This window comes from Ascaphus truei, chromosome 1 (assembly GCF_040206685.1).
Source record: "Ascaphus truei isolate aAscTru1 chromosome 1, aAscTru1.hap1, whole genome shotgun sequence".
Taxonomy (NCBI): Eukaryota; Metazoa; Chordata; class Amphibia; order Anura; family Ascaphidae; genus Ascaphus; species Ascaphus truei.
In genome coordinates, this window is record NC_134483.1 from 342,730,007 (window position 1) to 342,756,428 (window position 26,422).

A 26,422-nucleotide genomic window follows, 5' to 3' on the forward strand; every position below is an offset into this window, starting at 1 on the left:
TAAAGCGACGTATCATAGCACTGGTTACTAAATCTAGGCTTAAATGTGGGTTCTCACTATTGCACTTTCCTTCCCTTTTCATTCACACTTGTATATGTCATTTTAGGGAGATTCTGGAGACAGAGGAGATTCTGGTCCTATAGGTCCCAGAGTAAGTTACCTCTTTCTTTTTACACGTATTTTTTATATTCTTGAAGTTCTCCCGCTGCCTGCTGCCTGCTGCCGGTAGGCTGCAGTTTCATTTTACAGGGCCACCGCTGTCTGTAACATGTAATGTTTGAAAATATAACACAATCATATGATTGTTAAACTCTCTTGTAGGGGCCACCAGGACAAAAAGGGGATCAAGGCGCAACTGAGATCATAGATTACAATGGAAATATTCAGGAAGCTTTGCAGGTATGGAGAAAAAAACCTGTAACTATGTACAACTGTAGGAACATCATTTTATTCTAATTTACGACCACAATTGCATTGTGAAATAGACTTTGTTCCGTAGGTATCTTTATTAACTGCACTGTTTTGTGGAGTGCATTAATCAAACTGATTCTCCGGCAGTCTTTAAGCAGTTCTGTCTCTCTTAATGTCTCTTTGAGTACTCTTGGCTAGCTGAAATATACTGATATTCTCTTGATTATTGTCTGACATCATCTGCTGAGGACAGACATGATTTATTGCTAGCTTCAGTTGATGCCAGAAGTAAGCGCAGGTAGTAACAAGTATTTCATATGTGACGGATAAGCTTTTCCTTGGGTGCATTTGGGATTTAGGCATAAGTGGAGTGATAGAATTAAACTCTTTCTGCAAAACCGTTTTTTAACTTACAATTGGGAGTTGGAACTTCATCCTGTATACGTTTATCATTCCCACTAAATCTTTTTTAACTGGTCAAACTTTCCACAGAAAACACAAAAAGCTACATATTTTTTTTTGTAATTCTGGAAGAAATAATTTTATATAGCAGTAACCTGTAATAATAAATGCACTCTTGTTTCTCGTTGCTACATCTTTTCATCAGAGGATTACCGCCATAACTGTTACGGTAACTCTACCTGCATGGTGTGCTGTTTTGTGTACTGTGTAGCCCTGTGTAGTGTGTGACCGTCTTCCTGTGCATGGCTATAACCCTTTTGTTGATTGTAATACGTAGGAATATATGGGTGCACCGTTGATTTTACTTGGCTCTGTCATTTTCACATACATTTTGTATTAGAATAGCTATTACATGAACACGTTACAAAGCAATGCACAACATACAGGATGAATATAGGACCATTTATGCACAGTCAATGGAGAAAATATAGCTGCCTGTTTTAATTATCATTCCAAGTTAAGCCCATTAGCTTAACAAACACGTCACACAGTGACATCACGCGGCAATATTGAAATATGATGTTCCTACATACAACCATATGTACATATGCACATGCTTATGTTTAGAGAATAAGGCCAATGCAAAGGATAAAGCAGGGTAAGCTCTTAGAGAAGATTTAGGGGAGATATGGATTGTTTAGCAGAACCTTAATAAAAGGAAAATGTATGCACATAAATGAAGATTTGTTAGCGAAAAGACTCAATGGTGAGGGAATGGTAATATTGGTAATTTGAGCAAGCTTAATACACTAAATCAAATGCTGGACTGAATTACCTATCCTGATGCTGCAGGAGCAGAAGCTGCATTAAAAACTGTCCAAAGGAACCGAGAAAATGAAAAGTTTGCTATTACATTTTAACAATGCCAGTGACACTGCCAAGTGTTTACAGGTATTTTTAATCAAAGTTGAACTGGATGTTCTTTTAATAGAAAGGCAGGAAACAAGAGCAGATAGCTGCATGAGTTAAGATTGAAGAGTGTGTTGCCCGCTAAGGGGGTCATTTCAGGCCTTTTGCCATCCAAATACCCAACGACTTCAGTGGGGTTTCTCGGCCAAAAATGCCCTGAGTGGCGGCTTCAAACAATAGAGAAAATGGCTTTAAGAGTATCTTGAATGTTTAAAGTAATCTGATGGCATTAGAAGATAGATAGGAATTTGTAGGACTCCCTTGTTAGCAGCATGTTAAGCATGTTGGACTTGCATGAAGTGTGTGCCCCATACAAACCGAGGTTCTCCTAAGAGCTGTAGAAGAGACTGGCAAAAAAGCAGCAGCTCTGTCTCTTTGGCAATGTTTATTTAACTAGTTTAGTGGGTGCATCTATAGAAAAGCACCTGGTCTACAGTACACAACGCCCATGTATTTACAGGAGGTAGCCCTGGGAGGACTCACGTTTCCTAAAAGGAGCTTAAAATGACTTGTGTTTAAATGTGAGCTTTACAAAAAATTCTTATTTGCTCCTTTAACTTATCATGTGTTCAACAATTTGCTTTGAATCAGCGCATCTCTTTTAATGATGCTTCTACGTTTCCCTCTAGTGGTATACAGAAAAATTGTTTCGCAACTAGATAAGGGAGGAAGAAAAAGCTTCTATGAAACTATGTTTTATGTGCAAACATTTGTAGGGGCTCGATCCGCACGCAAGGTTCTCTTGCACAGAAGTTTTGGGGAATACATGTGTCTGTCAATAGCATCAGGTGGTTGGGAGCTGTAGAATGAAGATAAGGGAGTGTAGTTCAGAAGGGAGTGTAGAGCGTTTATTAAAAGACGAAGGGCTTAATATATGCACAAAAAAATGCTTGAAGCGGATGCGAAACTCAACAATGGTTGGGGTTTTCCCAATAATTGCAAATGATCAAATCTACAGGATGCCAAAATTAAAGTGTAGATCATGGGTGAATATACCGAGGTTGGTGCAAGGCCGGTGATCGCCATTAACCACATTGAAAAGGAAAAAAAAAAACATTAGCACACCATTTTGTATCGATTTATATATTATAAGAGTGTAATATTACACGTATGCCAGTGCCTTTCGACATTTTCGGCCCCTTGGGAGAGCTTCCTCAGGGATCCAGCTACCAGGACATTCATCTTATAAAGCCACCACCGATAGATTGTCAATGAAACAACAGCATGAACAAGTGAAAGTCTTTACCCATCTACTGTACAGAACAGGCAAATGTCCAAGGGCCAGTATACAATTTTTATTAATTTTTATTGTTTGGCACAGTTTTTTATGTCCATAGGCGTCCCACAACTATAAGCCACATATTACAGGGAGCGCCCCAGTTCCACACTCTGCTAAATGTCCAAATCGCAAACCCAAAAACCAGAGACACATCAAATATAGCAAAACCCAGACACAGTGAGCAAAGCAAAGTGTTTTAAAATATAAATGAATCATGCCATAATGGAAGCATATACAGTGGTTGTTATGATTAGATATTCTAATCGGCTAAAACCCTCTTTTGTCCAGATCCCCTTTACCCTTAGTTTTCACTAAAACAATATGTCTGCCCTGATCTGATTATGGTGATCAAATGGCTATTGTGATTATGTCTCATGTTTACCAATAAGACAAATGTCATAATATCATTGACCAGAGAAGTGCGAGCCTGCCGTTTTTCAACACAAGTGTGGTGTTTTTCATTGAGTAATTACTTTACAGAAGCAAGGCCAAATGACTAATGTGTACTGCACTTTGGTTATGTGCGGCTTGCAATTGTTTTTGAAACGTTGCCCTTTTTTAATGGACAATCTAAAGTATATCGCTGGTGGTTTTATTAAAAAGGGAGCATCGGCAGCCAGTTCCTTTAGGAAGGTCCCGAAACGTCGAAACCTACAGGCATGCTTGTAATGTATCAATGTTACAATATATAAGGATTATCAGGAAGCCATTGGTTCAGCATGCTGGACCTGAAATCTGGGTACTACCAGGTACCTATGAGCTCAGAAGACCAGGAGAAGAAGGCGTTTGTCTGTCCCCTCGGGTCCTACCAGTTCACCCGCATGCCCCAAGGCATTTGTGGTGCCCCGGCAACCTTCCAAAGTTTGATGGAAAAGACTAACGGAGGTATGAATCCACAGGAATGCCTTGTCTACCTGGACGATATCATCATTTTCGGTAAGACTCTAGAAGAGCACGAGGAGCGTCTGCTGAAGGTGTTAGATAGACTGGGCAAGGAAGGCTTGACATTGCACTTGGACAAATGCTGGTTCTGCCGTACGTCAGTCACCTATGTGGGCCACATAGTGACCACCGACAGAGTGGCTAAAAACCCCGCTAAAGTCAAAGCCGTGGTGAACTGGCCCAGACCAGAAATTGTGATGGAACTATGGTCATTCCTGGGATTTTGTGGATACTACCGCCGCTTGGTAGAAGGCTATTCCATCAAAGTCAAGATCCTCAACAATCTTCTGAAAATATACACAGACGATTCTCTGCAGTATCCGCACAGCTACCCTTTGGAGATAAATGGATATCCGCCGGCGAAAAGGCATTCGTCGATCTCAAGAAAAGCCTCACGGAAGCTCCCGACTTGGCTTACGCCGATCCTGACCAGCTGTACTTCCTACATGTGGATGCTAATTTCAGTGGATTAGGAGCGGTACTCCATCAGAAATACCCTGCTGTCTTCCGCCCAGTGGCATACGTGAGCCGAAGCTTGACACCATCAGAGCAAAACTACCCTGTCCACAAGCTAGAGTTCCTCGCCCTCAAGTGGTCGGTAGTCGACAAACTGCACGACTATTTATATGGAGTCTCGTTCGAGGTGCGGACCAACAATAATCTCCTAACATATATCCTGACCTCTGCTAAGTTGGACGCTACCGACCACAGGTGGTTGGCGGCACTATGCAGTTCACCCTCAAGTAAAGCCGGGGCACCTAAATGTCGGAGCCGATGCTCTGTCCTGAAGTCTGGGACTGAGTGTAACTTCCAACGACAGCCTTGGGAATAAATTCCTGGACCTGGGATTCGGGCCATGTGCTCGACTGCCGCCATAGTGGAGGGCAAAGTGGCGTTCTCTGAGCTGAGAGTTGCCGAATCACTGGGATGCCAATTTAATATGAATATCACCAAAGATACCATCATCACCTGGAACGAATTGGTGACGTGCCAGATGCGGGATCCAGTAGCTAGACCTATATGCCATGCCATCCAACAAGACAAACCCTCATTGATGAAGCGTGCTCCCACCGACACGGTCGCCATTATAATGTGGTAATGGGATAAGTTTCAGATTGATAAGGGTCTACTTTATCGGGTGATTCCTTTCCACAATCATCCGGATAGAAGGCAGCTGGTTCTAGCCAGGAACCTACAATATATGGTCCTACGATCCCTACATGATGACCATGGACATCTGGGAGTGGACAAGACCTTCGGCCTAATACGAGACCAGTTCTTCTGGCCCAAGATGAGGGAATCAGTAGAACACCATTGCCGCCGATGTTTGCAAGTGGAAAACACTGCCCACCAGAGCAGCTCCAATTGCCCATCTGAAGAGGTCTGGTCCCCTAGACCTCGTCTGCATGGACTTCCTGTGTATTGAGCCAAACTTGAGGGGTATCGGGAATGTGCTCATAATCATGAACCGCTACGCCCAAGCCTTCCCCACCAAGGACCAGAAGGCCCTCACGGTAACTAAGATTCTACGGGAGAGGTATTTCGTACACTATGGGCTACTGAATCGCATACACTCGGATCAAGGACGGGACTTCGAAAGCAAGCTCATCTGAGAGTTGCTGAAGCTGCTCAATATTGACAAGTCCAGAATGACTCCATAACATTTGGAGGGAGATGCTCTGCCGGAGAGGTTCATCTTACTTGACATCCTACTTGACATGCTCGGCACCCTACTTGACATGCTCGGATCCTACTTGACATGCTCGGCACCCTAAAGGGCTCCCACAAGGCAGAGTGGAGGACAATAGACATGAGTCCACAGGATTCACTCCATATTTCATGATGTTCGGACGAGAGGCACGACTGCCTGTGAACATCCGTCTGAGGGTATCTACCAATGGGGTAGCCAACAGGACGCACTACAAATACGTAAAAATGCCTCAGCCCATCTGAATGCATGCAACAAGCGATGGTATGACCACAAGGTCCGCCATTGGGAACTTCGGCCTGGAGACGCTGTGCTCCTGCGCAATCTAGGGAAACCCGGCAAACACAAGCTGGCCGACCGCTGGCGCGATGGATTCTTCAAAGTAGAGTCCGAGGTGCCGGGCCTCCCTGTCGGCCACATACGAGACGCGGATGGTAGGGTAAAGGTCTGGCACCGCAACCATCTGCTACCCATTCCGCAAGTAGGAGACGATGATCCTGAAACAGAGACTGTAACATTGGCCAGTGAGCCAGAGGGGTCCGACGAGCCTCTTCTAGGCCAAATGAAGACCAAGGGGCACGTCCCAAAGGAGCAACGGGTACTGGGCACAGGCCGCATGTGCCCATCTCAGTGGCTCCTACTAGTCCCTCTTGGTGGTTGAACAGTGGGGGCACTGTGTGGGTACACCCGTGCGAGGTCGCATAGTATTGTGTTATTAGTTATATGTTCAGTAAATCAATTGTTATATGCCGGTGTGTGCATTATTTAATTGTATTGGGTCCTGTGAAGGGGTTATCCAGCGGTGCTAGGATGCCTCACAGGTGGAGGCGCATTCACCAGATAGAACCAGGTCACCCCATGCTCCCTTCAGCGGAGGATCAGGCCTCCTATAATCCACGAAGGTAACGCACCACACGTAGTTTCCCTAGACACGGGGGAAAGGGGGCTACATATATATAATATATATTATGCTGTTTTATCTTTTTGAATCTGATGTGAGTAATGAATTTCAGAACAGGGAGAAAGCACAAAGTAAGTATTGTCCATGAGATTTTCTTGTCATGTGAGAATATGTACACATGCAGTGATTGCTTGAGGTTAGCACTGTGACCATAATGATAACTTGAAATATCTATGTGCACAATAGAGTTGTAGTTATGTTAACATTTATTTTTCATCTTTTTTTATTTAAAATCACACTACAAAGTAATATGGACAAGAACAGAAACATGATTTAGAAATAGAAAATAGTGTTTGATAATCGTTGCAGTGCCTTAGTAGGTGTGGGGAGTTGTTTAGAGGGTGTATGGTACTGTAGGACCGAGGAAGAAATACATGTTAACATTTATTTTTTGTCACTGTGGTTTAAGGTCTGTCCTAAGTGTTGCATTGTCTCAGTGTGTATGTCTTAAATGCTCCCCAAAAGTGGCACTCATCATTAGTTTTCTTTGTTTAATGTAACCAATTGCATTGCTCTTTTGTCAGAAACTAAACTTCTTGGTGTTTTCTTATTCACTGCTATTAACTTGCTTTTTGTTTATTAACAGGGTCCCCCTGGTCCACCCGGGCCCACTGGTTTGCAAGGACAAAAGGTGCTTTTTCTTTATTTATTTGATTAGGTTTATAACAATAAAATAGTTTGAAGCAGCAGTGCCACCTATTTAGCATCTACAGTAGGTTAGCCAAAAGTTAATTCCATCCCCATCCCCCCATAGTTAAATAAAATTATAAGGGACTTCAAACTCTCCCCCCAGCATAATGCACTGAATAGACTTCATTCCTTAGTCTGCAAGTGGGAGCTAACAGAATGTTCCATTGAAGTTCCTGCCATGATTCCATTGGTGGTTCTGCTGACATTCACTCTACTACAGCACGTACTCATGTAGGTGGCACTACAGCTTTTAGAAAAATATAAGACAATATACAGTAACAGACCTTTGCCATAACATTATTGTTGATGTGACATTTTCTTGTATACATTCCTGCTGGAGCTATGTCCTTCTCTTTGAAAACAATATCATCATGTATTCAGTACGTTGAATTTGTGATGTGATGTCTGCCATTTGGGGATGGAGTTGCTTTCATGCATCTGACTACAAATTGGGATTCTAATTCAGTGTTTCTGACTGAAGTCAAAGGATTGCCAAAGACCCTAACATAAAACACTCATTACCTGTCAATTGTATAAAGTGCTACTTAGCCAAATGCCTTCTTTTACACAGAATTGGTTGAAAATTCCAACTGAGATTTGACCCTCCATTCCCAAAGACAAAGGTTGTGTTCTGTTTTTACAAAACAGGGAAAAGGGAGACCAAAAAGCGCACCAGCACAAACGGAGCAGGAAGAACCCAGGACAAAAAAATGATTAAAAGGGCACTTTCAAGGAAAAAGAACGCTGCGACGTTCGAAATGCATTGGATGGGTCTTTTGCCACATTAAAGTGCCCTTTTAATCATTTTTTTGTCCTGGTTTCTTCCTGCTCCGTTTGTGCTGGTGCGCTTTTTGGTCTCCCTTTTCCCTGTATTGCATTGAGTAGCTGCACAGCCTGCCTGCCTGCCCTACCAGGATGTGAGTATTTGCATATTTTTCAGGGGAACCTGCCAATGAGACTGATGGTGAGTGGGTTGCACAACACACCACCTGTCTTCAGGAGGATAGTACCCATTATATGACACAATAGGTACTATATCAATTGTTAGTACCCTGGTACAGTGGTCTGGCTTATTATCATTTTGAGATATACCTGCATTTGAGCGCTTCAGCTATTTTCCATACTGTTTTTACCAAAGACTTTTGGCTGCAAAACTAGTTAAAAAAAAAAATCATTGTCATATTTTTCAAAGATCGATTCTATTGAAATGAATTAGAGATTTTCCAACAATAAGTGTGGTGCAAATCCTTGGCACTGGTTAGTCCTAGCTGGAAAACTTTTGTTAATGACCTCCCAAATCTCCAAATGCTAAATGTGTCCTTCATGTGGTGAAAAGTGCTAGTCTAACATCGCATTTGTTCCACAGGGTGACACAGGCCCGGTTGGTCACACAGGAGTTGATGGCGAGCAGGTAAATTATATCGTACTTTATCATTGTCCAATGTTTACAAACATCTCAAATGGTTTGTATTGTGATTCAATAACCCTTATTTGGAGTTTGTGAATCTCCCGATGTGTGTTACAAATGTTTTGTTGGCAAAGCAAAAACATTTTCTTGCCGTAACATTACAACACTATGCTGAATTTTTATAGTGTTATATTTTGAAAAAAATATGTGTTATTAATATGATTAAAAACGAACAAAATTGTTTTTTTTTAATTTCGTGAGGAAGCATAAGGAAGTTTATTAATGTGAAAAATAATGTCAATGTGTAATAATATATGCTGCTAATTCTTGAGTAGTTATTAGCACAAATGAATATATTATATCATAATGATAGGCTGACAGCCTAAACCATGTTGGCAAAGTAGATCTTGATGGAAACTGTCACAATTCCCTCCATCATACTCAAAACAAACAAAATCTGCAACAGAGACAGAGCTAAACAAGTAGATAAGCTGACATTCAGTTTGAATAATTTTGTGGTACGCAGCACTTAGGAATTCTTACAGACACAGCCCCTGACCAGAGGAACTTACACTCTATGTTTTGGTTCCTGAAGATAAAATGGCTTGACCAAGGTCACAAGGAGCTGATACCCAGAATCGAACAGGTTCTCCTTATTCAAACTCTGTGTCATTGTATTGTATTGTATGTCTTTATTTATATAGCGCCAAAAGTGTACTCAGCGCTTCACAAAGAATACAGTACAGGGAATTATAATACAATAAGTGCAGCAAAAATCAGACAATGGGAAAGGAAATCCCTGCCCCGAAGATCTTACAATCTAAGAGGTTTGAGGGGAAACTTACAGAGACAGCAGGTGAGGGAATAAGTGCAGTAGATGGCAGTGCTTGGCCACAATGGGTGGTATAAGTGACTGTGGGACAATAGCCATGAGTGCAGGCTATTGGGATGCTTGGTTTGTGGGGCAAGTTTTAAGGTTAGTCAGTGTTAAATGAAAAGGTTAACACCATTTACAGGGGAAGAGATGGCAGGGAGCCGTGGGTGAGATCAGCTGTGTATGTCTGGCTTCAGGCTTAGGGGAGATCTTCAGCAGCAATGAAGGAGTAGATAGAGGGTGTGAATAGAGGATTTGTGTGGGTGTTTTTTTATTGAGGGTTGTTGGGAGAGAGGTGTATAAATAATGGTGCAGTGGGGAGTGGGGAAGTAGGAGAGAACAGGGACATTCACCAAGGAGTGAGGAAACAGTAAACAGAAAATGCAATAAGGAGGGCATAGTGAGATACAGGAGGAGAGACTTCCCAGTTATTGGAGAATAGGAGAATATCATTGTTTACAGTGTCTTTACTCACTGAGCCGCTCCTTCTGAGTATTCCATATGATACCTATTATTATGTTAGTTCATATGATACTTATTATTAATCCACCATTTAACGTTGCAAATTCTCATTGATATACTGTATCCTGCTGGTCCACTAAAGGGTAAAACAGTTTGGAATAAACTCATTTTTCCCTTTAACATCCATCAAATACACTACATTTGTTTACTACAGTCCCGTTAAAAAGGCAATATTTCCTAGTCTCTTGTTTATTGGTACATATCATGAAAGTTTCTATAATTCACGTTTTCTTTTTGATCGTTAGTGAAAAATTTTGATTAAAAAATGTGATTGCAATTAAATCACTAGATAACGGTGTAGTAAAGATAAATGATGTTGGAAAGTTGACCATTTGCCTGATTTATGTCGTTTATCAAAGTGTAGTCATGTCTAAGGCTCAGTTATCTTATATTTTATAAATTAATCAGGACTATGTTAAGAAAATTGACCTTTTTTTTATGATAGCGTCCAATCAGAATGGCATTAATCACTTCTCCTCATTAAATCCGGAACATTCTAAATGGTGTTTAACATGCTTCGTAAAATAAAATGTGCGTTTGTTCGTTTTCCCTAATCAAAGATGCTACTGAACAACATTCCTGAGAACAGAGATGAGAGTCTAATGAGATTTGTGTGGAGTATAAACAGATATTAAAGCTGTTTTGTGTACTAAACTGCTTCATTTAATGTTATAATTTTTTAAAGGATTGCCTCGATTAGTACCATTTATTAAGTGGTAATATGCATGTAAATGCCTGATATTGCATACTGAGGCAATGTTGGTTTGGTAAACGTCTACCTAGTACTATTAATTGTAATGGTGTGTCTATCAGGGTCCTAAAGGTTCCAAAGGTGACCACGGTGACTCTGGAATGGCTGGAGAGAAAGGAGGAATTGGTCTTCCTGGTTTGCCTGTAAGTATACCAAAGGGATCAAGGTATTAACAGCCCGGTGCAACACCAGCGGGTATGGTACTTCCCACCACCACCTCGTATTGTCTTAAAAAACGTATTGCAGACTTATAACATCATACAGTGAAAAATAGTGATAAAAGGCGCTAACTACTTAAAGTGTGATATTATAACGTGCAAATATACACAAGTGCAAAAAATAAAATGATCAGTGTGCTCAATAAATAGACCAAAAATAATGAAAGCTAAAATTGGTGACCCTGCTCAAACCCTCTGGTGGGACCTGTTTCACGGGTTCCAGAACGTATGATATATCTCAGACAATCCAGGAGGAGCACATAAGGGAAACAAGGAAGAAATAATACAAAATTTAAGTGCAGATGTATCGGTAAAGAGATATATGATGAAATGGCTCTGATGGTATGCCTACTCACAAGATATCAATGATAAAAATGCGTTTTGCAGATAGGGCTGCTACCCAATGGATGTTAGTGATGTGTGGAACTCCCTCTAGGCTCGTCCCGTCAGCATGGTTGTGGCATACAGTATATGAGAGAGAAAGACAGCAAAACATAGCGCGATCTGATGTATACAAAAACTTTATAAAAATAGGTATATAAAATGTGCTAAAAACAATCAAGCATTTGACACAATTAATGTGTATATACTGAGGTCGCCGCAGCTCTCACCGCCTCCCCTTGGTAATCCGGAGCTCCTTCGCCTGCACTTTGAAATCCCAGCTTCACTCCGAGCTTCTTTCTCTCTCATATATACCACAACCATGCTGACGGGACGAGCCTAGAGGGAGTTCCACACATCACTAACATCCATTGAGTAGCAGCCCTATCTGCAAAACACATTTTTATCATTGATATCTTGTGAGTAGGCATACCATCAGAGCCAAGATTGCATCTCATCATATATCTCTTTACCGATACATCTGCACTTAAATTTTGTATTATTTCTAGAAACTAGATTTTTTTTTTGTCATTTAGTATAAAGTAAGGGTGGGCACTTATACTCATATTTCTGTGTTAGTTATATACATGTTTCTGTGTTTTAGTTTTAGACAGGTTAGAGGTTGTAAAAAAAAAATATAAAAATAAGGGTGTTTTGGTTATGGTTTTGCCGAAACTCAGTTTTTTTTTTTACCAGATTAAAAAAAGCACAAAATAAATAGGAAAATACATAAGAAATCATGATAAAATGATTAATATAAGCATAAAATCATAACAAATAATTGGGAAAGTAAACTAATATCACTGACAAACTTAAAATAATTGCAAAAATTATATGATGAGAAACATTTAGCCTCGAAGTTCTGGTTTTGGTTCTAAATCAATTTTGGATTTTGGTTTGTGTTCTAAAAATCATAAAGGTTTTAGTTTTGTATTTGGTTTTGTAAGGTTCCAGTAAATTCTGATTTCTGGATGTGCCCATCTCTAATACAAAGTATGCCAAGTTCAAGGATTGGGGTTTTGTTTTTCCTACAGCTTTGCCTAAACAATAAATAAATAGAAGTGTTTACCCCATTAAAACAATCATAGATTCAGCCACCCAGCCAAGTCACAGTGAGTGAAAGGAAGTGACCAGTTATCTGTAATCGTGTGATCGGAGGAGAGCTGACATCTACAGTATTTGTACTCCCACTTTGCATATATATGATTCTTATATAATATGTTGCGACATCGTTATACCTGTGCTGAAGAACATTTTTGTGCCATATATTTGAATGAAGCAGAACTCATATGAAGCACTGGGAAGCAGCTTCATGAGGGCCTAAATGGTCTGGGCAAAGACCTGTGTCCTCTTCAAACACTCATATTCCTTTCATTATTACTATAGAACACACAGTCCCAGCAAGCACTAATCCCAGAACCCACCACATCATATATATTTGTGTCAAAAGGAGTGCTACTGAGCGTGGCCAACTGTATACAACAAAAGACAAAAATACCCAATGCTACATCCAATGTGACAAAATACATAGTTAAATACTTCAATGTTAGTATTCTCATGAGTAAGGGTCATTTAGTTAAACCCTTTGGCAAAAGCGTTATAAGCCTGCGGTCACATCACGGCATGACCAGTATATTACTATAGCCATCATAAAGCCGCAATGCAGCATATCACACCCCAATCCAACATTTGAAGTCATTGGCATTCAATGTTGGATCAAGTCTACTATTGAAGTCAATGGCATTTAATGCTGTATCTGTGAATCTGCCCCATATTACATTTACAAACACACACAACCCCTGCAAGCTGGGGTTGCAGGGGTTGAGGGTATGATATGAGGGTAAATGTGGATTGCGTAAGAAGAGGGAGGGTGAGTGTGGTGGGTGTGGTGGGTGTGTGGGTGTGTGGGTGTGAAAAGGAGGGTAAGTGTGAATGTGTGTAACCGAAGAGAGGATGAGTGCGGTCTGAAGAGCAGGGGTGCACCAAGATTTAACAAATCCTTCAGGGGTGGCCCTGCTCAAAAAAGGTTGAGAACCACAGCTCTACAGGTAAAAAAAGACCCCTAATAGCAAGTAGTACTGAAAAATTGAGCCGTTGAACTATAATGCTATGTGTATAGTGATTACTGCCTGCCAGACCAGCCGTTCATAGACTTCTGTAAACGAGTATACAGCTGTCACATAGTCCACAGGAAAATCTTAACACAACAAAAACATTATTCCATAAAAGAGCAGGTCAGATTATCACAATCACAGCTTTACAACAGATAAACGATACTACTATTATTCCCAATAAAACAATTTGTAATGAGAAATTGCTGAGAGATCTCATAAAACATCTCATAAACGTATCTCCTGAGAGAAGCTATGTCATAAGACTCTTTCCAGGGCAGGTAAACACTTCACAGTCTGTTTACTTGGTTGGCTCATAAGGGGCCATATGGAGAAAGGAGTGCCAGAAAGTGTACTCTGCAGTAGCCCCGCTTAGTAAATATGGCCCTTTCTGTAACTTTATTTTCTGATTGACCTGCAAGGTGGCATCTTAAAAAAAAGGGGGGGAGGGGGGGACAGATCTGTGCACGATTTTCTGCCAAAACTGGAATTCACTGGTTTGATGTAAAATCGGGAACCAAATGGGAAAAACAGGTCACAAATGACCCTTGTCAATTATTTTACAGGGTGCAAATGGGATGAAAGGAGAAAAAGGTGATCATGGTACAGCTGGACCTCATGGAGCTTCTGTGAGTAGGATTAATGCGTTAGGTTATAATTTAACATGGCGTTAAGTAAAGATGGGCAAATTATCTATCAGCATTTGAATTCGCAGTGAATATTTATGGATTGGTTAAAATATAAGATTTGCCTAAGTTGAGAGCAGAGGGGGGAAGAGAGAGAATGTTTCTTCCCCATTCAGTCACCTGTCTATCATAGTGTCTTCCACCCCAATCACACAGCATTTAAAGTGATGGTACTAAACTAGGGGTTAAGAAGTATCCCTACTGTTTTAGATACAAACCAACATTTACACTATTTAATAACCTAATCACACAGTTCCACTTACTTTCTGAAGAAAAATTGGTTTGTTTTACAATGTTTTCAAATCTGCATATTGTATAAAACGTTCCTGGATTGTAAACGCGACGGTGCAAGACCCTTCTGACCTTTTATACTAGTGGGTATACATGTGGCAATTGGATTGTTATCTCTTCCACTCCCCAAATACATGATAATACCAATAACCTGAGCCCCAGAGAGCTCCATGCAGCGAGGATGCCAGGAGAATGCGAGACTTTTTGGAAGGCTCTCAGCAAGGCGTAGGAGTTGTGGGCCTTTGCGGCAGAGAAAGGGTTAAGGCAGAAAATTAATTAAGTATATAAGTGAATTTCTGCAGCTGTTGTAAAATGATTTACATTGGTGATTACATTAAACTACAGCAGCAATAGCAATCATCGAGGCAGAGTAATTTGTAATGATTTTAGCAGAGGAGGTTTAAGTCTGACTTGGCTTAAATCTGATTTTGGTTTCTTATCTATAACAAGTAAAACAAAGTTATTTTCACAGATCATAGGCCCACCAGGATCGGCCGGTCCTCATGGCCCCCCAGGCCCAATGGTAAGTTTTATTGTTAGCTGTATCGTACCTGGCCTCACTAATTATTAAAGTATCATGGCCAAAAAAATTAGGGGAATTTTAAGGCGGGGATGCGCAAACTTTTTAAGCCACGCCCCGTCTGCTCTCCCGCCCTGCACTCCGGCATCTCTATCTGTGACATCATGACGTCATGGCAATGCGTGTCAGGAGAAGCCGGAGAGCAGGTAAGAGGCAATTACAGAGGCCTCGTGCGCCATAAAATGTCACGTCCCCCCAGTTTGCACACCTCTGTTCTAAGGGATACATGTGACGACATAAGGATTTCATAACAGTTTCATTAGTGTTATAGGGTCCAACCACACATTAAATAAGTTGTGGTCCGTACAAAAGTGGCAAAAACCCTCCATGTGCAGTGTACAGCAAATTTAAATATCCCTTGTGAGCACATTCACATGTCTCAGACAGGCCTGCAACCCTGTTTTTCTCCATCCACGTATGTGTGTCTTTATTTATATAGCACCATTAATGTACATAGTGCGTCACATTAGTAATACACGTGACAATCATTTAAATAACAAATAATACAAATAACAGATCATGGGAAGAAGTGCTTCAGACATAGAACTAACAATTAGGAAGAGGAGTCCCTGCTCCGAAGAGCTTACAATCTAATTGGTAGGTATAATGTACAGAGACAGTAGGAGGGAATTCTGGTAAGTGCGTCTGCAGGGGGCCAAGCTTTATGTATCATGTGTATATTATTAGTCACAGTGCTACTCATATGCTTCTTTAAGCACGTGAGTCTTAAGGTGGGTCTTAAAGGTGGATAGAGACGGTGCTAGTCGGGTATTGAGGGGAAGGACATTCCAGAGGTGTGGGGCAGTCAGTGAGAAAGGTTTAAGGCGGTGAGAGGGCTATAGATACAAAAGGGGTAGAGAAGACATCCTTGAGCAGAACGCAAGAGTCGGGATTGTGCATAGCGAGAAATTAGGGCTGAGATGTAAGGCAGGGCAGAAGAGTATAAAGCTTTAAAAGTGAGGAGGAGAGTTGAGTGTGAAATGCGGGATTTGATAGGAAGCCAGGAGAGGGATTTCAGGAGGGGAGATGCTGAGACAGATCTAGGAAAGAGTAGAGTGATTCTGGCAGCAGCGTTTAGGATAGATTGTAGGGGAGACAGGTGAGAGGCAGGAAGGCCGGATAGCAGGAGGTTACAGTAATTAAGACGGGAGAGAATGAGGGCCCGAGTCAGAGTTTTAGCAGTGGAGCAACAGAGGAACGAACTTTGTTATATTGCGGAGGAAAAAGCGTCAGGTTTTAGATAAGTTTTGAATGTGAGAGGAGAATGTGAGAGAGGAGTCGAGTGTGACCCCTAGGCAGCGTGCTTGTGCTACTTGGGTGAATGATCGTACTTCCAACAGTAATGTGGAAGGAGGTAGTAGGGCCAAGTCTCGTAGCATACAATGTTTCCACTGCAGCCAGGGATTCTGGGAAATGACATGCAAATGAGCACATAGTCACCATTCTAATCCATTTTAACATCGACCCCTATAAGCTTATTCCTCCCGTATTACACAGCTTTCAGTACAGGTTTATATATAGTGGGGAGAAACAATATATACAATAGTGTAACAGAGTATGACAGTATTCTTAATAAATGTATAGCAATTATCTCACTCACATTTAATGTAAGTAATGCAGGTATAGTAGAGGTTATGTAGTCCATCAGAAACGTGGGAAGGAGAAACCCATGGCATGAAACAATAGAACACAACATATGGTGCAGTTTGCTTTATAAATTTAAGATATTAAAAAATAGTATGCAACGGTGTTTCCCCCCTCTCTGGGAGATTGTGTGACACAATGTGGTGTGGTGCATACCTGCTGGCTTACAGTAGATCTGAGCTTCCCGCGTTGTTGTAGGGGAGAACTGTAGGGGATTCTTTTTCATGGTGACAGCGCCTCCATTTCTTGCAGGCCCCAGGGATGTGGGAACAAACCCTGCAGGAGAACATACTTTCCCTTCCTCTGATAGATTGTAATCTCAGGCAGGAAGATATCTTTGAACAGGATCACACTTTATTTGGTTACACTGCAGATGATCATTTCTATACATTTATTAAGAATACTGTCATACTTTGTTGCACTATTGTATATATTCTTTCTCCCCACTATATATAAACCTGGATGAGAGTGCGTTCCTGACCCTCTGCTTGCATCACTTCTATGGATCTGGATTGAATGCATCCTAGGAGCAGCACCCATCAAAGGACTGTATTTATACACTTTTTTTCATATCACCTACACCAGGGGTGCGCAAAGTGAGGGGCGCAAGATTTTTCTGGTGGGACGCAGCATTGCAGGGGCCCCGCGCTCTTCCCCGAGGCATTTAAATTAAATGCCGGGGGATCAGGTGAGGCCTCTGCAACTCTAAACTTACCTTGACTCTGCCGGCGTCAGGACTCGTGTCCATGGCAACGCGGCGTCAAATGACGTCAAAGGCCGCGGGGGTCATGGGACGTGACGTCACTCACGTCAAATGATGTGATGTCACATGACCCCACAGCGTCATTTGACGCCGCATCAAGTTAAGGGGGGGGGGGGCGCGAGCACCAGAGGAGAAAAGGTAGGGGTAACAGCAGCAAAAGTTTGCGCTCTCCTGACCTACACCAGTGTGTTCACTTGGCTTTTCTGTTACGGTATTTGAGCTTGATCCTTGCTCTCATAGCTTTTCAGCACACTCTGGGTTTAAGAAGTGCGTAAACCTACTCACACACAGCTATTTTCACCTTTTGGGGAATATGTATTAAGCATGGCCAATGGCTGTTTTGTTGTTAAACTAGCGCTAGGTGAGTCATTTTTATGCTGTGTCTCTTGGCATTAATGTAGTAAGAGTAGAGATGGTTGAAACCATTGTGCAAGTTCGGAAATTTGGCAAAACTTTGCAAGAATTCAGCAACCACAAATTACTTGGGGCCAAATTCACAAAAGTACACTAATTCAGGGCTCATAACATACTGATGAAAATCAACAACGGATATTATGTTCCCTGAGGTTAACGCAAATTCACAAAGCTAATTATATGCAAAAACAGCCGTAGCTGATCTCGTTGTAACTTCCCCTGCCAGGCTCTTATGGAGTTTACATCGGTGTTGGTGTTAGGGCTGCTCAGGATGCATGACCTTGTTCAGGGTGCAGGCTTCGTGCTGTCTGGGCGTTGGCAATGATGGGCGCCAGGAACTTTATTCATTCAGTCTGCAGTTTATTATCTGGTAGGCACAGTCTCACAGGTGCTATGCAGAGGTCATCTTGTAGTTCCAGGAACATGTCTTTGCCCTATGCGATGTGAGTGACTTTCCTAGCTGTCCCTATATATATCCTCACCAAACACACCTTTAGACAGCACGTGAGGAGACACCTGTGCACAGAGAGGACTACACCAGAGATACCTGGCATATTATTTTGCGAGAACGGTTGGCGACTATTATGGCAAAATACCTGTGTATTGTACAAACGTCATGAATATCACCATAAATAAATAGAGATGTGCTCATTGTTAAATCTGCTGATCGACAAGTAGCCTTTGCACCGAGTGGGACAGACTCGCACCTCTGCAATAAAAGCGATTCAGCGGCACTCACAACAGCTACAACTACCTTACATTTGTCATAGATGCCCATGAATGCAAATACAGATTCTTGCATGGCAGATATTGTCAGCTAGATACATAGGTGCATATGTTTCAAGGAAAAAGTGATGCTATTATGGGGCAAAACAAATATGCACCACATATATCATGGACCATAAAATAAATGAAATCAATAGCATTTCTCTGTGATACGGCACATCTGATGCAGCTTGATTTGCCCCAGAATTGCATCACTACATCTGCCCCAAAGTTGCTCAATCCTGTGTGTGGGCGGAGGTAGCGTGCAACCAATAATGAATGATGTGTTAAGGCTATTTTTCATTATTGTTTTATTCTGCCCCTGTATATAGCATTTTACTGAAGAGAGTGTGTTGGCCTCTGCACCAAACCTCTTCACCACATACAGTACAACAAATACTATAACCAATAATGTAAATATGGAATCCTTTATTTTCAGGGACCACATGGACTTCCCGGCCCAAAGGTAAACATACATAGTATCATTTTCCTTCAAGAAATGCATACCGCAGCTTTGTGCCTTCTGCAAATTGTAATGCTGCATGCAGAAATGTTTTGCGGTGTGTGAATTTACGGTGCAATATTTTGTTTGTGTGTAAACCTTTAAGCTCTTATTCATAAATCATCATCTGAACTGGAAAAATGCAATTAGAAACTCAGCCAAGCACTATTTGAGATTTCCATTTATTGCATTAGAGTAACAACAAATCACAAAATAAAACGTATTATTAACTTTTAAAAAATCACGTATTACTTTTCAGTACGCCTGTTCCACTGAAGTTGATTTTACAATGGTAAAATAGTAAATGCAGTTCAAAAGATGACCCTTCACCCAATAGCAATTTACAATATATTTGTAGAAAATACTTGAGTTATATAAATAATGTACCAGCGGCAAGAAATGTGTAGGGATTTTTGCCCAAATTAACTTCATTTGTGAATATAACCAGCAATAAAAGGAATAGGTTTTTATTTGGGATAGCAAGGAGTAATCAATGTCTTAACAATCAACTTGCTAGAATGTTCTTGAACTATGCCAGTTTCATCACCGATCCTGACACTGATTTCCATTTGCCATCAAATACTGGTAACATATATATATATATATATATATATATATATATATATATATATTGACATTTTGGAAATAAAACGGTTAAAGTTTCCAAACTGAAACAAGTAATTGGACGCTGTCCTCACTGGGTCCACTGAAAAGTAATGAGCTTAAAGGTTTACCTCACAATGTGCTACACATTCCAGTCGAACATCTGAGCAAAGCAAACAAAACAATGGCACTTTAATATTGGTATTTTTGGGCTGAAACTTATACAATTTCAAAGGTTTACTTTTGAAATAGAGCCTGTTCTAAGGTTACAAATGCATATCGTAATATAATCATATAATTCCATTCAAATACAAAGTAAGTAAAAAAGCGACGTCCAATTAGTACAAACACTGAAATGTAGAATTTGGCGGCAGATAACAACCACTCTGCCAATTTTCGGTAAATCCTAAGACCCTATTTAATAATTGGCTTTCCATTATATATATATATAGGGTAAGCACATGTCTATCCGAAGCATGTTTCAATTCCCTTCATTTATTAGCCTCTACTAGCGCTGCAAGAAGGCTATACCACTAGTCCACCAGCCTTTCCATGAAGTAATATTTCCTCACACCTCCCCTAGCCTGGCACCTTCCAGCTTCAGAGCACGACCTCTTGATGTAGCACCTCTGACCAGACCTGTATCTCACTACTGGCCATATTACGTATAGTTCCATCAACAGGTTATACCAGCAACAATCTTAAACACAGCTCTGATGTATAGTTTGCTCTCAAACTGCACAAAATGCAATGTCACTGTAATAGAAGTAAAAATGTATTATGCAGTTTTGTACCAAGTAGTATACTAGGCTATGGACAATAAGGTTACCATGGTCAGTATGATGTGTGTGTCTCTGGAAATAATTTGAGGACTAATATACTTTTTTTTTTAATTACCTGCTTCATTGTAGTCAACTAAGCAAAACGGAGATATGATATGTACAATTATGTAGACTTTCAGAGCTGGAATCCTTGGCCACTTCACCATTAGGTCCCAGCCAGTGCTTTGTTTTGTGTGCTTGTTGATGTTTCAAACTGGAATTTGCATCAATGTCTGTGATTGACCCTCTTCTGTCCCAGCTTACACAGCCAACAAACAAAATTAGCATCTACTTTTACATTTAGGGTGAACCAGGGTTAAATGGTCTTAAAGGATTGAGGGGTGAGCCAGGTCAAAAGGGTGACAGAGGACCACTGGGTCTTCCAGTAAGTAATCTATTCAATTTCACCTAAATCCATATGCTTCTCTTTTCTTTTAATTTCCAATCACATATTACATTCACTGTCATTTCATTTGTATACACATTTTGATAGCAAAGTGCTGGAGCAGAAAAACAAATCGTTCCTGTTGTGTTTTACCCATAAGTCAATGCTTGCTTAACTCCTTCCCTTGACCTTCAGTGCCATTGTTGTCATTGATGTACTTGTTCACTCTGTTAGTGATGTCCAAGTCGCAAATATGTCAGCCATGTCATAGTGTGAATTCTACATGTTTGCCTTGCACATGTGGTGTAATTTTATTAAATTACTCACCATCATAATAATAGTGTGGATTTTTCTGCTTGCCTGTTGAACCTAATTTACTTACAATAACCGGAATTACATGTTAAGTGTATGGTGTCTTCAAAAGAATCACAATACTTGTAACTGGAGTCAGTATACTTGATGACATTTTCACTTTCTGTTTAAATGTATTACTGGTGTACACAACGTTTAGAGGAAAATAATTGCAAAAGATCCATAATGTAAACGGCTTACAGTTTAATTTCCATTAGAAGTGTAGAGGTATTGTTTTGCTTAAGTTTTATGTTTGCTCAGCTTTTCACATCCTTTAATGAAATAATAAATAACCACTATAATTCTACAATACAATCCCTGCAATCTTAATGGCTTCTCTCAGCCTTACAACCAGTAAGCTTCTTTTGTGTCTTTTATTTGTAGTTGGTCAAAAAGGCAAAAATAATTGCAGGACACTGTTGCATAGAAGAACTGGCAGGGGCCGACTGACAAATTTTAGTCCAGGAGACAAGCCAGACCACCTTGCTTAAGAATCATGTGGCCCACACACAATACACAGACGCACGCACACCAGATACATGCACCATAGACGCACCATACACACATGCATGCACACACCATACAATAAACACGCTCCATACGCATACAAGCGCACAATTGACATGCACACCAGATATGCACATCATTTACATTATATGTGCCCATATCAGATACACATACCACACACGCATGCAGACCAGATACACACACCAGATGCAAACAGCATGCAACAACAAACACACCATGTCCATTTTCAGAATAACATACGTGTACCCTGCACCACACATACGATGCATGTATTATATATAGAGCGACCATATATCCCGTCTCAGCCATACCGATCGACTGAGCAGTTGCTTTTTCCGAGTTCTGCCCATGCGATCCGCCTGCAGCAGTCTATAAGAGCTGTGCTGAAAGAGCTGCATCTCCCTGCACAGCTCTTACAGGCGATCACATTGTTTTTATTTACGTTTTATTATCAAAGGATTGAAGCAATGGCTCTCTGCACCTGACCCGCTTTAATTCCAGGTCCGGGAACCCCTGCTTCCTGAGTTACAGACCCTGGTATGGGGTGCCGTTATCTTCTGCAAGTTTAAATGTCCCGTGTCACATGACATGACCCATAATGGAGCCTGTAGCTAGGGAAGCAGGGGGTCCCTGGACCTGAAATTAAAGGGATTCAGGTCCAGAGACCTCCTTCTTCAATCCTATGTTAATAGAATTAAAATAAAAACAGATCTTCATTACCTTAGCGGCTAACCACTAAGGGAATTAAGGGGTTAACTTAAGGGGTTAACCGCAGCTATTAACTACCCGTTTTGTTGGTGGTAGAGATGGTGGGTGATGGTTATAGTTGCCCTAAGGGAGGGTGATAACGCCTCCCGGAGAGATTAAGCCCTCCCCTACCATAGCGGTTTCAACGGCAAAGGTAATTAAGGGGTTAGCCCCCACGCGAGACCTAACCACCCTCCCCGGGTAACTTCCCCCTTCATCCACCCCCTCTACCACCAACACCCCACAGTAATGTGTTAATAGCGCTTTTGCCAATTCAAATAATCATTACAGTGCAATACACTCAAATACATTACTATAAAAAATACACTACTATAAAACAAAACACTTGCCATTTAATCCATTAATAGTCACTGTGGTAATATATGCCCTCAACGGGTCACAGATAGCCACATTGGCAAGCAATGGCACCCAACCCCCCTCCCCCCCCCCCCCCAACACACACATTAATGGGCAAAAGGTCTACTTTCCATATCTGCATAATAGCACATTTGCCCATTGAAAATAAAACATTAGCCAGCATATAGTTAATAAAAGTTGTACTTACCTCTACCAGGATGAAGGCCATCCTCATCTTCAACCTCTGTGTCCTTCTGGTCCACCGTGTCTTCAGTGGGCAGCAACAGTAGAATAAAAAAACGAACTACTGGCCAGTAACACCTTAATTGCCTTAGTGTTTATTAACCGCTATGGTAACTAAGGGGTTTACACGCCCACACGCACCCGGGTGGCCTAACAACCCTCCCTGTGGCTACTTCCCCCACCCCCCACCCCCTCTACCTCAATCACCACATTCAAATGGGCAAAAGTACTAGTAGCCAAATATGGCTAACAGCGCTTTTGCCCATTTGTTTAAAACATTTTTTTTAAAATACAAAATAAAATAAAATTGACATAACAGTACCATATATTGCACCGTAGGCAATAAACCCATTGATTGTCACTGTGGTAACCTATGACTACAATGGGGCACAGATTACCACAATGGCAATGAATGGGCAACCTGAAAAAAAACATTAAAAAATAAAATACATTACAATTAAATCAAAACAAACATTTTCCAACAAATGCATTGATTGTCAATGTGGTTATCTATAGCCTCAAAGGTAAATAGATAAACACATTGGCAATCAATGGGCATATAAAAAAAAATACACAATTAAATAAAATACTATCAATGTGTATCTTTCCCTTGCCGGGATGAAGAGTCATCCTGCCCATCCAACTGTGGCATCAGTGGGATAGAGTCAATGAGGCTGCTGCTAAGGGAGAGTTGGGGCTCGGCCGCGAGAGGACCGACAGACTGTTCGCAAACCCCACCCACCCCCCTCCCCCCCACCCCCCCACCCCAAGAGTCACCAGGACGCCCTGCTTGTTTCAGCTACTAGAATATACCTCTCATCTGTGTGAGACTTTGTTTCTGATTTCTATAGTGCATGTTTACTGCATAACATTGTTCACTGATTTCAGTGTCAGAGACCATCTAGCTCAGAAAACCAAAATGTAGGCTATAGTCTCAAGAAGAGGGGAACATACTATAACTTTAGAAAGTGAAAAGTCCAGTAAGCATAAAGATAACCCAGTTGTACGCTTCTGTATGTCTAATGAACATATAGACAATTTCCATATTTTGCACATATTTTGCACATAGCAGTTTAGAGTGACTTATACATTGATTTGTGTCTCAGTAGGAAAGACACCGACAACACTTCAAAAAGTCTATAAATGTATATACAACTTATTTATGTTGTTTTATATCCTGGCGAACATCCCTAGCATAGTCATAGTCATGAATATTGAAATGACTGAATATTATCATGCACTTTTTATGACCTCCACCAGAGGGCACTACATCCATTCATAGTTTTACATTAAAAGCTGCCTTTCAGTCATCTGTGCGCATCACAATCAACTTACAAAGGGGATGCATTTGATTTGTGTGATTTTATGTTTGCTCCATAGCTGACACATACCAACACTGGAAAAAATAGTTTCAGGTCACAGTATGCCTGTCAGTGGACATTAAACATTTAGCAATAATTCATTTTCCTAAGCTCATACTTTTTCATTGTTGCTGGAATGTTCCTAATAATACTTAGATGTATATTTATGTTATCATTTGTTACAACAGTATGACTGTGTCACAGCTTAGTGGTTCCATACTAACTCCTTATATGTAATAATTCAAATGTATTAGTCATAACATTCTGTGTTACAAAACAGCATATAGTGCTCCACACCCTTGCAGCACAGAATGAGTTAAGAGTAGACAGGACTGAAATCCTCATGATTTTCTCTTTATTTGATTGCATTTGTAATATGGTCACTAGCAGGCGGCAGAATTAGCTCTTTTCTGCTGGTGTAGTCTGACTATATATATATACATTTTAAGTTATGGTCGTTGAAAAGGCTGACAGAAAACCTCCACCATTAGCATATTTGCTTATAAGTGTTCCATGTAAAATGGATTTCAAGCAAAAAGGTGACACATTGTGTACCCATTTGCATGTCATTTCCCAGAATCCCTTGCTGCAGTGGGAGCACTGTATGCTAGGTGATAATGGCGAAAGGCAGGGTTGCAGACCTGTCTAAGACATGTGAATGTGCTCACAAGTGATATCCTTTATTGGATATATATATATATATATATATATATATATATATATATATATATATATATATATATATATATATATTTATTTATTCATATAGAGCCATCCATATACATAGTACTTTACAGCAGGAATACACGTGACATAATAGGAATAAGTGCTTCATACATAAAGTTAGATATTACGAAAAGGAGCCCATGCCCCGAAGAGCTTACAATATAACTCTCTAGCAGTGTATGGACCTCATTAAGCCATTACACAGTTCTTGTAACCACCTGTATTGTGTTGTTTTGTTGTTCTTACCGAGTTCTATGTATTCGTTCTATGTATTCATCAGCATCCCACACTAATCTCGCATTCTTGTCATCCATGTTATACCCATCGTCTGTACTTCCACCTAATCATACAGGGAGCGTCTGGCTTAGACGGAAAGCCAGGACCCAGGGTGAGTCCCATGTGTTTGCGTCTCCTGCTTTTCACTTCACAGCAGCAAACAGAGGAGGGGGAGACAGCAGAGAAAGCCACCAAGGGGATAGGCTCATAAATTAACTCGGCAAGCTTTAGGATACTACAGTAAACACCAACCATTGTGAATATTGTATCAGTCTCCGGCTTCCTGAACTACCAGCTTAGTCTTTTTTCTTTGTTGAGGGCACTTATAGAGCATCAACGTAAGCTCTATTTATTGGGCGGTGCTAAGCCATAAGGCATCATAGGCTGACCCATCCCTAGAGTATGTGCCACCCATAGGCAAGCATGATCAAGAAGCCCCCCACCCCCGAAAGGAGAAACATTTTTTTTAATTCCCCCCTCCTCCCCCCTGGGGTCTTCGGAGCTGAACGGCAATCATTTCAGCTCCAGGGACCCCATGCTTCCAGAGATACTTGCCTCCTTATGGGGTGCTGGTATCTCAGCTCAGGTTTAGCTGTTCCATCACATGGGCTGTAAGGAAGTCGTGACGTCATATGCGGCTTTCTATTGGCCCAAGTTACCGGGGGCTTTAAACCTGAGCTGAGATACCGGCGCCCCAATAAGGAGGTAAATATCTCAGGAAGCAAGAGTTCCCCGGAGTTGAAATTAACGGG

At 41.0% G+C, this 26,422-nt stretch overlaps 1 protein-coding gene across 1 annotated transcript in view; it reads left to right on the plus strand.

Moving 5' to 3' along the window:
* The window catches only part of COL25A1 (collagen type XXV alpha 1 chain), a 469,301-nt gene that overhangs the window by 421,541 nt on the left and 21,338 nt on the right, over nucleotides 1-26,422 (plus strand). Inside the window, exons 22-30 of the mRNA XM_075608347.1 lie at nucleotides 107-151; nucleotides 322-399; nucleotides 1,019-1,042; nucleotides 7,259-7,303; nucleotides 8,729-8,773; nucleotides 10,980-11,060; nucleotides 14,194-14,256; nucleotides 15,077-15,127; nucleotides 19,210-19,236. Of these exons, the coding sequence (XP_075464462.1) occupies nucleotides 107-151; nucleotides 322-399; nucleotides 1,019-1,042; nucleotides 7,259-7,303; nucleotides 8,729-8,773; nucleotides 10,980-11,060; nucleotides 14,194-14,256; nucleotides 15,077-15,127; nucleotides 19,210-19,236 (459 nt within the window). The remainder of the gene's footprint in view (nucleotides 1-106; nucleotides 152-321; nucleotides 400-1,018; nucleotides 1,043-7,258; nucleotides 7,304-8,728; nucleotides 8,774-10,979; nucleotides 11,061-14,193; nucleotides 14,257-15,076; nucleotides 15,128-19,209; nucleotides 19,237-26,422) is intronic.